This window comes from Haliotis rufescens, unplaced genomic scaffold (genome assembly GCF_023055435.1).
Source record: "Haliotis rufescens isolate VD_foot unplaced genomic scaffold, xgHalRufe1.0.p SCAF_6, whole genome shotgun sequence".
Classification (NCBI taxonomy): Eukaryota; Metazoa; Mollusca; class Gastropoda; order Lepetellida; family Haliotidae; genus Haliotis; species Haliotis rufescens.
In genome coordinates, this window is record NW_025964334.1 from 40,698,411 (window position 1) to 40,714,406 (window position 15,996).

Here is a 15,996-nt window from a genome sequence, read left to right on the forward strand (position 1 = left end):
TCAAAGTTTAAAGTGAAACTTATAAATAAACTTTTGACTGACATCGTGACTTGTGTGCACAGAAATATCAACACTTAGAACTTTATCAAATTTCACGCGAATGTATCCTGTGATTATTTTACACGATTGGCTAATAATTTGCTAGCATACCAGATCTGCAATCTAATTTGCATACAAGAGTACTAGTCAACCAATGAGATTAATACACGTCAAGGTCAGAAAGGTCAACAACGACAACGAGACTCATTTCATTCATAAATTGTAGTAAAACGTAATACAGTGATCCCTCGCTACAACGCAACCTTCGGGGTCCAAATAATTGATGAGCATTATAGATGATCAGCGGTTTAATGAAGGTTGAGTTGTAGCTGGTAGATGACCAACAAAACAGTATACATGCTCTGCCTACCTAACACGATCTACGTTGCATGTTTCAGGGTTTCAAAAAAGATTAGAATAGAAGTTATTTATGATTCATAGTGTAGAAAAAGATTTATCGAGTATTAATATGCGCTTTAAAAAACAACAACACATCGTATCCCTTCAGGTGAATAAACAGGTAGATCGGCAACAAACTTGGTCAATAAAAGTATGAAATTTGATATAAAACATCACTAGACATGATGATTTACCATTTAAAATGTATTTCCTGCTCTCTAAGGTATTCTTTTATATGCAGAGATTAAGATTACCGTGTGTATTTTCTCGTAAACTAAGCCGGAAATAGCAATCAGCTGTGCACGCGTTTCCTCCCAATCTACCGGTGATTCAGTTAAAACGTACCCAGTGATACCACTTTAAAGAAATTTGATGCCATGGTCGGAAGAAATTGTATCTGATATTATTATTTTATCAGGAATAATATAGTCCAATATCGTGTTATTTTAGTTGCAGCTTCCACCATATATACTTAAAATTATAAGAACGACAAGCGTAGCACTTTGGTACAGATTGTATGCAGGATATTTTTTGACGTATGAAACGATTTTGACCAGTCACCGTAGGGACTTCCCGTGCTATATGTATTTCGATAGCGAAAACGTTATGTTGACATTTAATAGTCAAATTGCCTCAAATATGACTTTTAGCGAGTCATGGTATGGCATTTATGATATGTGTATCATTTCTCTTGCAACTAAAGTTTGTTTCAAGGCGTCAATAGCGGTAATCTGACCGTGGTTGCTGTTAATAATGGTGAGTTGTGCGATCTACCGGTCACTTCGCATACGATTTCGCCGAAATTATTGTAAATATTATTATAGAATCTAATAATTGAATGAAATTTTAAATATAATTAAAATATATATATTGCAACATTAGTCCAGATAAACAATGAACATTTTTTTTTTATTACCAGATATTATAATAATAGGACTAAATTGCGTACTTCGGTTCGGATTTGTTTGACTGGTATTTCTGGTGTTAAGTGATTGCGGTGATCAGCTTATAATGTTTTCTGAGATGGGGGAAAGCATCGTGTCATTTGAAAACTTGAGTTTATTGAAAATGATAGTAAATTTTTGGAGCCATGCTTTACCACGCGCTATAACCGAGTTAGCACTTTATTGAAGGGCGCAATAACGAGGGAACACTGTAGTACTTCCAAATATGGCATACATTTCTTGGAATAGAATAACCAGAACGTTTCTAGGAAATTTTAGAAGCGAAGTAATGGGACTATCAACAGACGAAGTACTGCAGACAGAAAAAAAATTAAGGGCGATCATGTTGCATCAGGATATTGCGTCACTTGATATTTCTTGTAACCAAAATCGTGCCAAATACTTAGAAAACCTGCATCATAACAAAGTCTGACAACTGGTTGGATTGAATCCCATGGTCAACTGGTCAAGCTACCGATCGTTAAATTTCAATTTCTGTTTGCGTTTATCTGAGATGATCTTTGAACGAAAGTGATATGGATAGATTGTGCTATGTTTATTCTTGGAGGAGGAAATGCAAATGGAAATTATGCAAGCTGTACGTATAAAAAGTTAATAATTATTGATTGTTTTAAAATATTTGGTTTTCTTAATCGCATTAATAAAAATAAGAGTTGGAAATAAAATTATCTTCACTATTTTAAAAATCTCCCCCTTTGGAGGCAAATCTCCCACATTTTGAAGTCAAATCTCCCACATTGTCATGATGAGGGGTTGACAGGTTGACAGTTGACTGGATAATTACAAACATTAACAATTGTTATATGGTATTTTACAAAGTTAAACACTTGTTATGATATGGTATATTTACAAGCATAAACAATTGACATTATATGGTATATTACAAAGTTTAACAATTGTTATGATATGGTATATTTACCAGCATAAACAATTGTTATAATATAGTATATTTACAAGCATTAACAATTATCATGTGGTATGTTTACAAGCATAAACAACTGTTAAAATATGGCATACTAACAATCATATACAATTCTTATATTATATGTTTAAAAGCATATACAATTGTTTTGACATAAGTTAACAAGCATAAACAATTGTCATAATATGGCATATTTACAAACATAAACAATTGTGGTAATATGGTATATTTCCAAGCATAAACTGTGATAATATGGTATATTTACAAGCATGAACAATTGTGATAATATGGTATATTTACAAGCATGAACAATTGTGATAATATGGTATATTTACAAGCATGAACAATTGTGATAATATGGTATATTTACAAGCATGAACAATTGTGATAATATGGTATATTTACAAGCAGAATGATAGATGGAAGAGCCATGGAAAAACATTTTCACTGTCTTGTTTTCCTTCCCAGGTAAATGTTCATCCCAAGTGTGGGCGACTTGTCAGCTTTAATGCTGGTGAGTTTCATGGGGTTAAGGCAGTTGTCAAGGGTACCAGATGTGCATTAGCATTGTGGTTCACAACCAACCCACAGTTCAAGGAACTTGCACATCTACAAGCTCGCAAAATTTTGGCCACAAAGCGGAAGGAGAGAGAAGAAAAGAACCAGAAAGAATTGTCCAAGACTGAATTATAACCAATACTTTTTACAACTTGTTGTTATTTAAGAAGATGTTTTGATAATTATTCAAATGTTCACAGGTTATTATTTATGGAAGTCATTCTTCTGAATGCTCATATCATAATACTGAACATGTTTGGAAATTATTCACATATATGTCTCTTCATTCAGCTGTACAAACCATCATGTTTTATTGTCTGAAAATTGTATGTACACCTGTCTTTGAATCTCCTTATCTTTTGTCATGTGGACATGGATTCTTACTGTATCAGGTGAAATATTGGCCCAATTTCATGTGTGAGAGGTTTGGTCCTCCCACCCACATCACTAAAGACACAAAGCATCCAGCATTTACACCTTGGCATAATGAAACATAAGATCACTAGACTTACAGGTCAAAAGGTTGTATGGGTCAGTATCTGACATATCTTTTACATGAGTATTTTTCTACATAACACCCTATATTTGTATATCAGGAAGTCAGGATCTGCTTTTAGGTGTTCTTTCAGACTATTTTACTCAAGATATAACGACAGGGATTTTTTTTCTGTTTGCCTTGACCGGTTGCAAATTCATAGATGTCTCTGACTGTGTCATGAAGTCTGTGTAAATGTATGTACAGTCTAGGATTTCTTTTGTGCTGAAAGAGTCACATAGGCTTCGGGGCCATGTGTGTAACACTTTTACTGAAATTGTAATTAAGAACGCCTTCTACATCTACCCAAGGCAAGAGAGTTAACTGACTTTAAAAGTCTAGTTTCCACCCTTGCCGAACTAGACTCGAATCCTGGCCTCAATCGTAGCGCCAACTGTGACTATTACGAGTTATGTCCCTTCTATGCCTGTCCTATGGACCAATCAGATTCCACCTCTCGTATCACTTGCATTTGCTTCAAACAAAATGGTGGCGCCCTGTCAAGACGATCTGATCGATAATCAAGATCAAATTTGTCATAAAACAAGTCTTACATCACAAAGTGCATCAAATCACGTAAGCACCTTGATTAAAAACATTTGAAAATATTTGTTGACAACGAGTTGGCGGTGCACATGCTTTGCAAATCCTGCAATCGACCGAAATCTGCATGACAGTTTACAAAGCGGATTTCAATTTCGTTGCATGATTTTGATTGGACTATGAATAGACTCATTAGTCCAGCCAAAATGTAACTCCATAATACCAGCCTATTTCGGCAAGGGTGGAAACTAGACTTTTATAGTCAGTTAACTCATTGCCTCGGGAAGATGCGCCTTCTAATAAGGGGGACTGCTCAATGTGTTTGCTCCAACTTGAGCTCCACCACCACCACTGCCACAATTGGTTTTCTCAACCACAAGTTTATGACAGATGAAAGAGACTTCCTACCCGGGTATACCTCCTCTATATTCCTATGTATATTTTTATGACATATAATTGGATAATATTGCAGGTAAAGGTCACTCAGTATGAGGGAGACGTCAAAATAGCTTGTGTGCAGGATAACTTGAGTATTTACGATCAAACTTAATATACATCATCTTTAAGGTGGGGTTTTGGTTATATCGAATCTTAGGTGACCTCTGTATAAGGTCAAGATCACAGGAGGTCATATTAAATGGTTCAAATTTCACCTTTGGATTCATGACAAAATTGAGCATTTTCCAATCACTTGGTGAAGAACTCTAAATGATAGACCGTTCCAGCCCTGGCCAATAAGCCCTCGCCTTGTCTCCAACTTGTTGTTGATGTTAGAACGGTAGGGGACAGAGCGACAGGCACTCGCTAGTTGCTATGGTGTCACAGACGGTGTAATTTTATTTGCATGAGTGATGAATTTGGCTTGATACATTTGGTGCCAGTTGTTTGTCAAAAAGTGTTGTAAGTAGACTTATACAAATTTTGTGTTGGGACTCAGTTGTCAAATTTTATCTGGTGAATGGAAATGGAGCATTTGTCCAATGTAAATCTTATCTGTCCCTGAGGAAGTGCATAACTTCAAGCTAGTCATGTCAGGAAGGGCAAGGTCCTGTCAGTAATTTATTACACATCCATTGGCAGTTCAATTAAATTTTGTCTTTTCCTTTCGTTTTTAATGTTATGGAAACCATAAACACAAGCATATGTGCATATTGCAAATCATTTGGATATCTGTAAATAGATTGTCAACAGTCACATTTATTTCATATCTGAAGCACTAATTATCCACGCAATGTCTTCTGCGTGGGGGTAATGAAATGGACATCGTCTGTTTGTGCACAATGTGGTTTCTGGAGCTGACCTTGACAACCTAACAATATTTCTTCAGCAAACTTGGTACATTGATAGGTCTTGTGGTGAACTGGTGCCTTTTGATAGTTTGGGATATTTTAAAAAAATATTTGGAGGCAGTATCTTCAAATATGTTTGATACTGGTATCACTTTCAGCCTTATCTTTATTAGAGAAGAAATATGTCTTATTGCAAGAGTCAACAAGCTGGGTTTTATACCAAGTGGATGTTGTACCATGAATTATTTTGTGTATATGTGCTTGCCATGTCCTGCAGTTAAATCATATGAATCTAACTTTGACATTACATCACCTAATTGATTGGAATAATGATTAATTACTTCATTAGATTATGATTTATATCATTACTTTAATGTTTACTTGAGGAATCTGTGTTATCAAAAATGTCTTGACATCATTTACAGTAAGTCAGTTAAAATCACCATGACAGTTGTGTTATTATTTAACTAAAATGCATAACAATAAGTCTCCACTGCCACTGAATAACTTCTGTTGTAAAAATTTCTAAACACATATTTTATTCTCATGACAGAGAAATAAACTTTTATTTCAATCAGTCACAATATTCTGCCAATTCACTATTCTTCTCACTTCATTAAACTATCCTCTTCCTTTCTATCCTTGGATTGGGTGCTTCCCTTCACAAGAATTGGATCAAGGAACTAAATAATGGGTCCTGCCTCTTCATAGGAATGCTGAAATATTCAAACAATAATGTGAACTTATTTGAATTTAATTGAAATATGTTGCATGACAGAAAACCTTTGACAATGGCTATATTTCCATGTTTATAAATTATTACTGCAGTAGTTTGCAATGTTAGGTAGGCCTATTGGGAAATTTGTCATTTTGAAATTAAAACATTTCAAGATCTGTGACAAAGTTAATACCTAAGAGAGTGGACAACAATTCCCACCAGAGTTTAAATAATGTTATGATTTCAATCTGCACTACCAAAGTGGGATCACATATTTTTTAAAAGTGTGTTCAGTATGTCTCCCTTGTCCTGGAATATGAATATTGCTAACTCAATGCCCAAAACTGGCAAAAAGCAACAACCAAAAATCATGAATCAAAACTGATTTTGTATTTACAAGCATTGTCTACTTTTGATTGACAGCATGGGGCGGTCTATTAACTCAATACCTGTCATATGTCCTAAGTGTGTCAAATGTCAAGGTCACTTCAGGGGTCATTCACTCCCATGACTTGTAGATAGTTGCATTCACAAAGTAGTGTGAGAATGATATGGGGACTTCATATAAGTTTGCAAGAAGTAATTTTCTAGAATGTGAGTGGATGATGTTGAAGGTCAAGGTCATTGTGAAGTAGCTGAAACCCACAAGATTGTGTACACAATATCTTGAGCATTTATTTTTGGAATTTGAGACTTTATATATCTATATAACTTGATAGTTCAGGGCTGAGATTGAAGGTCAAGGTCAATAAACCAGAATTGCTTATAACTTAACTTATAATGTGTGTGTGTACAAATCTGAGTATGTTGACTTTTGTCGCCTATACATAATTTCTTACAGATATTTGTATTAATATACAGAAGAAGTGTGACATGTTCCATGAGTTTAGAAGGAATGTGACATCCTTTGTTTCTGTACAGAGGCAGGTCATGTTCAGTTACATGATTACTGTGATATGTATGCCAAAGATATTTGTGTCAGATGTTGTATATGTTTTTTATATTAAAGGTGCCGTGTACATGAATTGCTGTGTGCAAACCTTAGTTATGATTGGTGTTACCTTGAGGTCACCTGAACAAAATGTTAGCTATGTTTTGAATGTAACCATGGTTTGATGGTGTTAAGTTTGGGACTTTGGGAGCCACCTTCCTTCCCCATGGTTATGTTTTAAGATCAGATACAAAGTTTTTACATACCATTTGGCACAGATCCGTATTGATTATTGTTACTTTCAAACCATCTGAAAATTTCTTGTACTGCTTCAGTTTAGCGGAAGAAGCAACAATGTGATGTGCCTGTGATCACTTACACAGTTCCTTGGTTACTGCAAAATGTTTCATTGGTATTGGTTATAGATTATTTAGTCAGGATATGGTTGCCCAATTATGTATTAGATTGCATCATCAAACAATTGACCTGTCACTAAGAGATTTGAGACAAGATATACTTCCTATATTTATCCTTGTATTGTATTACCTGAGAGTTCCGTAGAGGTTCCTGTGTGCTTTCCTTGGTTAGCCTTAAATGTGCCAAATGTCTACTTTATACATATATTGTTCTTTAATTGTTATAGAATGTTTATATCATACCCAATCTGTTGTTACACAGAAGCTTGCCAAACTCGATTTTGTCCTGACATTATGGAATTTATTTGTGTTTTTCGAACTGTTGGCAGCAGATAAACTCTGTGGATTATACAATATTAAGGATTATGGTTTTGCCTGAATTTGACTGCCGCAGCTGCTGTCGCACTTTCTTCTTTAACACGTTTTTGACATGCATATCTCCATTATATCCCTAGGAGAAAAGTGTGTTTAATGTGTTTACTGTACAACTCAAGGATTTACTGTAGGCCAGTGAAACTTGAAACATGTATTCCATAGGATGGAACCACGATTGGAAAAGGTTGTGAGTGACCTTTGTATAAGGTCACAGAGAAGGTCATTGGGAAGCATGTTTACTCTTTTGACTAAAATTATTGCTAAAGGTCAATGGAACTTCGTACAGGTCTTCTTTTGGGAGGGTCCAAGTTCACAGAATTTTGATAACAGATTAGAATGACCTTCTTTAGCATGTACCATATATTCTTTGTTACAACTAGGGGTCATATTCACTCTCAAGGTCATATGCTAAAAATGTATCTTTGAAGTGGTAAGATTTTGTGCAATTTTTATTGAAGGTGAAAGTCACTGAAATTGTCATTCTGAATGTAGATATACTTCTTTGTGTACTGTGAGATTTTACACATGTGGGGGCACGGGTGGCCCAGTCCTCTAAGGCGCCACAATTCGCTGTGCAGAGTTGCGTCCCTTGGGCATGCCAGAAACCTATGATTGTGGGTTCGAATTCCGGTTTGCCCTGATTATGTTTCTAGATTTGTCAGCACCATACTTGTGCTTGTGGGTTTCACCGAAGTGGTAAACGTCTGAGACCTGCATCACTTCGGACTTTCCTCCCACATTAAGCTGACACGCCATGATATAACTGGAATACTGTTAAAAGCAGTGTTAAACACAACTCACACACTCACTCACTCACTCTTACACATGTTAACAGCTAGCATAATCAAGCATACAATTGGCCGGAATTGAGGGGTCTTACAGTTTTCAAGTCTTCTTGCATAGGGCACATGTTTTCCAAAACCGGAAGTAAAGGCGACCATGGTGGTGTAAACATTTTTAGAAGTTTCTGTTTAACAAAAAATGCCAACCCATCACCCCAACTCCCCACTCCCCTAGAATAGTAATGGTGAGTCCCTAGACAAGGACCTAGAGGCAAGTTAAACTGCATTTGACCACATGAGGTAAACTTGTCAAAGATGAAGATAGGTAGATATAGCAAAGTTTTGAAAAAGTAGGGATGGCGGTGCTCCTGTTTCTAATTGAGTCCTGGATGAAGGTTCAGTGGATGTCTGACTGTCAGAGACATAACTGCTGACTGCACTATTATATACATGTCTTACCTAGCTGTCTTACCTGGCTGCAGGGTGATACCTCTATCACTGGGTGCACCATTTCTATGTAACCAGAAGACCAGAGCTCAATATTTGCCAGTGATTTTGTCTGTCATGTCATGTATATTTGAGGCCATTATTCTTAGATAGGTTGGCTAAAACGACTCCATAAAACACTTTTGACATACATTAGAAACAAATAAATTTGTAAATTATGTACATGGCTAAACATTGTCCTGTAGAGGGAACACAGATCAGAAGTCACGTTGCCTGAGGAGCCTACTGTGTAGATAAGGCTAGTTTATGCAGTCACCAGGTCATAATTCCTCAGTCACATTGTTTTGTCTGTCTTCATTGAGCAGATTAATAAGTTTAGATTTGGCGTATACTCAATGGTTTGTGAGTGTATGGTATCAACAGAACGCCCCAACTTTTCAGCTATTGGATTACAATTCTTATTTACTTTTTTGCAAAGCCAGAAGCATTTTTTGTCTGAAATATATATTTTATTGCCACACTGTGTGTCTTCTCACATGTGATTTGTCCCAAAAGCATCTCATGAAGTTTTGTTATCCTAAACATGCCATAGGATTTTGGAAAAATGTGTGAGGTGCCCTCAGTCCCACCACTAAAAATTGTTTCAATTGAAAATAGTTGTACAACAGTTTTCTATAAGTATCAACATGCTATATTATAGATATAGGCCATACAAACAAGAATTGATACTTCCGAGTACCTGTATTTTTTCTGAATCTGTTTTCCAGTCAGTGAATATGTTTATATGTAACATTTATTTTCCGTGAATATGCATACATTTTTCGCGGTTCCATTATAGCCGTTTATGCCAGAACACATTTGTAGAAAGCTCATAAATCAATTTCTTTATGTCTGTTTTGTGTTATATATTGATTGGGATTAGTCTTGTAATTATTTCAGGATTTGTCGGGTATATGATGCACCTTGGTCAGCGTAATTGAATTTTATAGGCCTGTGAACACAACTAATTTGTGGAACGTTTTGCCTTTTGCTTAATCCTTGAATTTTAGGAAACAAGTGGAACTTGGAATCAAGCTGACAACAGTCAAAAACGGCTACAACTTTTTTCTTCAATTCAACACACTTTCATAAAAGCCACAAAACATTATATGTCAGAATTAAATGATTATACATTGCTAATGATATTTTGCGTTATGCGTTATGGTTTATGGATAAAACATGTTAACAGTTTTACTGAGATTGAGTTGTTTTGCTGAATAAACTCGCATGTGACACGCATTCCTCTTTTGCCCACAGATTAAAGTGTGGTGTTAATCACTGACAGAGGTGACTCAATTACACAAAGAATAGGACGGAAACACAGGCTACATACTGTTAAACACGAAGAGGTTTTTTACCTCGCGTCAACAGTCACTTGCAGTGCAACAGGCGGGAGAAAGTTATATAATATATTAACAAAAAGAAGGGTTTATGTAAATGCTTTGCCGTTTTCGTTTGTAATCTATATTAAAAGTCGTTGCTATTTTCGGCGGATCCTGTTTTCAAAGCCGACTTGAAGAATCGTCAGGGCGCGATGGTAGCCCCAGCCACAACAGCCGCAATACTTTATACCTCATTTACTATGTATAAACCACTACACTAGCAAAGCTTGACTTCCAGCTCTATACCAGTCCATCTCCCTCAAATGCATAAACTAAACATTGGGAGACAAAAACTAAGGGCCAGGTAGGCTTGGAACCCACCCCCTCAACCCTAAACCCCAACTGCCAATCAACTTCATGGCCGAGTTGATGTCTATTCAGCTCTGTAAAAAACACACCCTAAAAACCAGATATTCGAAAATTGTAATGCTTATAGACATTTATATGTCTCAACTTTTTGTTGTTGTTCTGTTTAACTCAGTTGGATTATGCTGTGGGTCGCGTTGACCATTTATAAACGGCAGTGTAATATTGTATTCATCCAGACCTAGCTTATGACGGGAATCTCAAATGAGGTTTATAAAAGTTATAAACGGCAAGTAATAAATGAGATGCGAAACGTCCCCCTAATACCAACTTTCTGAAACTAGTGAATTTTTCATATTGACTCGTTTTCACTCGTTAGATGCCAGTACCTTTCTATACAGTTGGTGTGTTTACTTCCAAAATCATATAGTTAAAAACAAATTCCCGTCATAATAGAATAATAATGAGAATGATAACTAATACAAACGGATCCAATAATCAGTGAAGTTATGATTTAAGATATATCATTCATGAACTGGTTATTTCGTTTAAAATGGTCTACTCTTGGATTTTTTTACCGACGTCCACGAATTCCGTCTAATTCCACTAATTTACCACGCCTATATTTTATGAACAAGTGCGCGATTAACCGCAGAGAGGGCTGCTGTAGTAAGGGAGACAACTTGCACCATAGCTCTTTCGCAACAACTGATGAAATACCACTGCAAACGCGTGTCTCATTTCTAAATTTAGAACCACAAAGTTGTACAAAGGGATAAATATGTATCACGAGTGTCTGTTTTCTGGGGATGACGGTACATTTTCATTAATTGTTTTCTGCAGATGTTTGGAGTACAATAGTCTTGCATTTAGGCCCAACGGATATGAAAATAGTTCCGGAGTTTCAGCTGTTGAATACTTTTATCGACTTGTCACATGTGAACGAAGACTGTCCTATATAGCTCGGCGGCCAGGTAACGTTCACCAGACAGAATCTCTACAGACCGTATTGGCGGACACTAGTATCGACATGAAGACGTAAACACTATGATTGGATTGTAAAAACTGGCAATAAATGAATGTCGAACTAGGACGACATATTTGATCATTTTACGGACGCTTTACAGTCATGATCAGTGAGCTTGTGAACCCCTGGACATTGACCGTGTCACCGACAGCAAACACTGTAATGTAGACCCAGGCGTACAGTAGTTTGGAAGAAGTAGAGATCATTTCTACACAACACGTTGTTGAACAGATTGTGGCGGTAAGTTGATTTTTACAGTCTACGATGAAACTGCTATTTGACTTGTTTTGTATGTACGCCAGGTTTCTGCATTTGGGTCGTCATACATATCCGTGTATGTACCACAAGACATATCTGTGTATCACAAGACTGAACTGTATCACAGGACATATATGTGGACCGCCTCCGTGGTCTAGTGTTAGAGCGTCCGCCTGGAAAAAAAGGTCGGGGGTTCCATCACCGACCGCGTCATACCAAAAGACGGACACGGACTGGTCGGCCCCGAATCTGTATACTGTGTATGTGTGGGGTGTTCATGTTACACTGCGGCATGGGGTCTCTGTGGGCTAGCACTATAAAATCGGTATTAGTCCAGACTAGTGCATGCAGCCACACGCATACGTGCATGCACGTCGCTATATAAGTGCAATAATCTTGAACGTGACTAAACCCCATTAAGCCTCACCTTACATTTATCGATGTATCACAAAGCCAGTCTTTATGTACTAGAAGCGATATGTGTATAAGAAACATATCTGTGTATGTACCACCAAGCATATATATTTCTAATGAATATTTAGACTAAAACAAATTATGTCTTCATGTTTTATTGTAGATGATGCGACCAGTCTGTTCTGTGAAGATGAAATGGATGACAATATGTCATCCACCAGTTTACGTCCACGATGGCTTCAATGGATGTGGCCAGGCAGTTTTCGCGCCCAAAGCTGTCCTGTCGTCGCCTCTTCAAGTCCTGGTTCCAGACCGAGACATCTCAAACTGGCCATGATCAGCAATACGCACACCCTAATGAAGTGAGGAAGATGGGCTCGGCCACACCTGAGGACGGACTGATCCTAAGCGTCTCTAGGAGCTTCGATGAGGCTCCAGCTATATCGGAGGGCGTCATGAGAGGTGAGGGAGTGCAGATGGCAACCCCTAGCTTGCCCCGGCACCGCCGAGGCAGCAGTCCTTGCTGTGGGCGGCACAAAGGGAGATACAATATGATAGGTACTCAACCTCCTGGTGGTTCCTCAGCTCTGTGTAAACATACCGCTAACCTTGGAGACTTTGCCTTTGTCAACATTGCGGACAAGGATACCGTTTATGACGATACTGTATCCCCACAATGTATCATGGATCTGATGAGTTTGCTAGTGGGGTTTGGTGTTACGTCCCAACCAGTTCCATATGCACCCCGGGCACACAGGCACGACTGTGCAGGTGAGGTTTTCTGCAAGAACTTATTTCTCAAAGATAGAAGAGGTCAGTATTACTTGGTTATCTGTGACGAAAATCATGATATTGACTTGAAAAGGCTTCGGTGCAAACTGAAAGCTCACAGAAATTTTTCCTTTGGGACCAAAGACGAAATGGCAGCCATCTTTCATGTTTCACTAGGCGGTCTGACGCCATTCGCTCTGATGCATAGAACTGCATGTGATGTACGCGTTGTCATGACAATAGACCTCGCTACTAATAAAGAAGCTCTGTTGAATTTCCACCCACTTGATGCAAACCTTACCCTACCTGTAAGACTTGCCCAACTGATTCAATTTCTGGAACACTTCAGGTTTAACCTCGAGTTTGTTGATATGTCCTGCTAAACTTCATTTTTAGATATCAGAATGCAGACAGGAGTGGTAATATAGTACATAATGAAAATAGGAGTGGTTCTATGCAGTGGAGGACAGTCCCCTCCTTTCAACACCAAGAGGCGAATTTTTTATTTTTATATGTGTTATCATTCAACTGAAGGGATGTAAAATTATAAAATGAATTCCATTTTTATTAGACAAAAATTCATTTTATTTCACATGATAACTTTCACCAAAACGTAACTTGCAATAGTTGTACGAACTTCTATGGAAAATGCATAAAACGTGGAATACTATTTATTACCAGAACGTTTGAAAGCGTGTCAGTTGAATTATTGACACCTTATCTGCTGGTCTCAAACAATAGCCGTTGGTTTTGTAGTTTGATTTTATGTTTGACACAAAAACACCATGTCCCGTCTGACACGGGAAAACCGGACGAGGGCATTCTGTCTCACTGTAGCTGGATGGAGTATGCCACGAGATGCCATTCCACAACTTCCAGGCTTCAGGAACATAATCAGTTGACCAACAGTGCAGGTGATCGTCCACGAAGCGGCCGACTGAGAGTGGTGTTCCGCAGACAAGATCGGTACGATGTGATGGTGACGTCACACCTACGCGATAGATGTACAACCACAACTGCCCGTATGGGACTCACAACAGACCAATTAGCGTTAAACAGTTTGACCTAGGTTGCGAGGTACCATCTACACTGCGGTCGACATTAAGGGGTCCACCGTTCAACTCGGCGTCATTACCGCACTCAGATATGGGCACAATATAATAAGAATTGGCAGAAGAGGAGGCAGTGAACAAAGATTTCATTTCTATTGCATGTTACTTTAACCACTTCAAATTCTCAAAGAAAACTTCACGTTTCTTTTGGAGTTGAGCTTATTACAAAAACAAGTTTTTTGTTTGTTGTTTAACGCCACACTCAGCAAAATTCCAGCTATATGACGGCGGTCTGCAAATAATCGAGTCTGGACCAGACAATCCAGTGATTGACATCATGAGCATTGATCCACGCAATTGTCCCAATAATATGTGTTATAGTTCCTCAACAGATTCATCAACAATAAGCAAATAAATAAGTCCAGTGTTAATGCTTGGTTCACTAATTGTTTTGTTTTCATTTTTACCTTATGTACTAGGGATGGAGTATGGCTTTACGCCGCTTTTAGCAATATTGCAGCAATATCATGGCGGGGGACACCAGAAAAGAGCCTCACACATTGTACCCATGTCGGGAATCGAACCCGAATCTTCGGCGTGACGAGCGAACGCTTTAACCACTAGGCTCCCCGACCGCCCCCTTATGTACTATAACCGAGTTTGGAGGTTTGGAGATGAGATTAATCATAAAATAGTCATAGAATAGCAACTCCTGTTTGTTAAACAGAGGGTTTTGACAAGAGTAAGCTACACTACTACGTTCGCCTCCCCTTTCCAATTCCATTCATTTCCAGTTTCTTCAGTTCTTAAACTGTTAAATAAACGTCGCAAAGGTCACCAGGAAATACGCCTGATGAGATCTGCCCAGTGAGATCTGCGCAATCAATCACTAAACGCATTAATGTCCGTTCTCTTCCACGAGTTGTTACAAACTGTTCGAAAACATATCCGATCAAGCATGACGATGTTATAGAACTAACAGTGGAAAATATGTTGCTGAATACACAAGGGAGTGGAAGTATGACGCTGAATACACAAGGGAGCGGGATAATGTTACTGAATACTCAAGGGAGCGGAAATATGTTACTGAATACACAAAAAGCGAGAATATGTTCCTGAATACACAAGGGAGCGGAAATATGTTGCTGAATACACAAGGGAGTGGAAATATGTTGCTGAATATACAAGGGAGCTGGATAATGTTACTGAATACTGAAGGGAGCGGAAATATGTTACTGAATACACAAAGGGCGGGAATATGTTCCTAAATACACAAGGGATCAGGAATATGTTGCTGAATACACAAGGGAGCGGGATATTGCTACTAAATACACAAGGGAGCGGAAATATTTTGCTAAATACACAAGGGAGCTGGAATATGTTGCTGAATACACAAGGGAGCGGGACTATGTTGCTGAATAAATAAAGGAATGGGAATATGTTGCTGAATACACATGGGAGTAGAAATACGTTTATTGAATAGACAAGGGAGCGGAAATATGTTGCTGAATACACAAGGGAGCGGGAATATGTTCTCGAATACACAAGGGAGCGGAAATGTGTTGCTGAATACACAAGGGAGCAGGAATATGTTCCTGAATACACAAGGGAGCGGAAATGTGTTGCTGAATGCAAAAAGGAGCGGGAATATGTTGCTGAATACACAAGGGAGCGGGATAATGTTCCTGAATACAGAAGCGAGTGGAAATATGTTGCTGAATACTCAAGGGATCGGGAACATGTTGCTGAATAAACAAAGGAAAGGATATGTTGCTGAATACACATGGGAGTAGACATACGTTTAGTGAATAGACAAGGGAGTGGAAAT

The 15,996-nt window shown here is 38.0% G+C and overlaps 2 protein-coding genes across 6 annotated transcripts in view; both read left to right on the forward strand.

Moving 5' to 3' along the window:
- Positions 1-10,454, forward strand: part of LOC124115558 (prolyl 3-hydroxylase 1-like) — an 84,062-nt gene extending 73,608 nt beyond the window's left edge. For 4 of the 5 annotated variants that reach the window (XM_048386590.1, XM_048386592.1, XM_048386594.1 and 1 more), the window contains one exon: positions 2,794-3,848. In XM_048386590.1, the coding sequence (XP_048242547.1) occupies positions 2,794-3,018 (225 nt within the window). In that variant the 3' untranslated portion in view covers positions 3,019-3,848. Of the gene's footprint in view, positions 1-2,793; positions 3,849-10,215 lie in introns of those variants that run through there. The other variant, XM_048386593.1, reaches the window with a different exon arrangement.
- Positions 10,455-11,388: 934 nt separating this feature from the next.
- On the forward strand, positions 11,389-14,610 carry LOC124115545. The gene is made up of 2 exons (XM_046476572.2): positions 11,389-11,913; positions 12,509-14,610. Exon 2 carries the CDS (start codon positions 12,579-12,581, stop codon positions 13,497-13,499), a length of 921 nt encoding a protein of 306 aa, XP_046332528.1. The 5' UTR covers positions 11,389-11,913; positions 12,509-12,578; the 3' UTR covers positions 13,500-14,610.
- Positions 14,611-15,996: the final 1,386 nt, after the last annotated feature.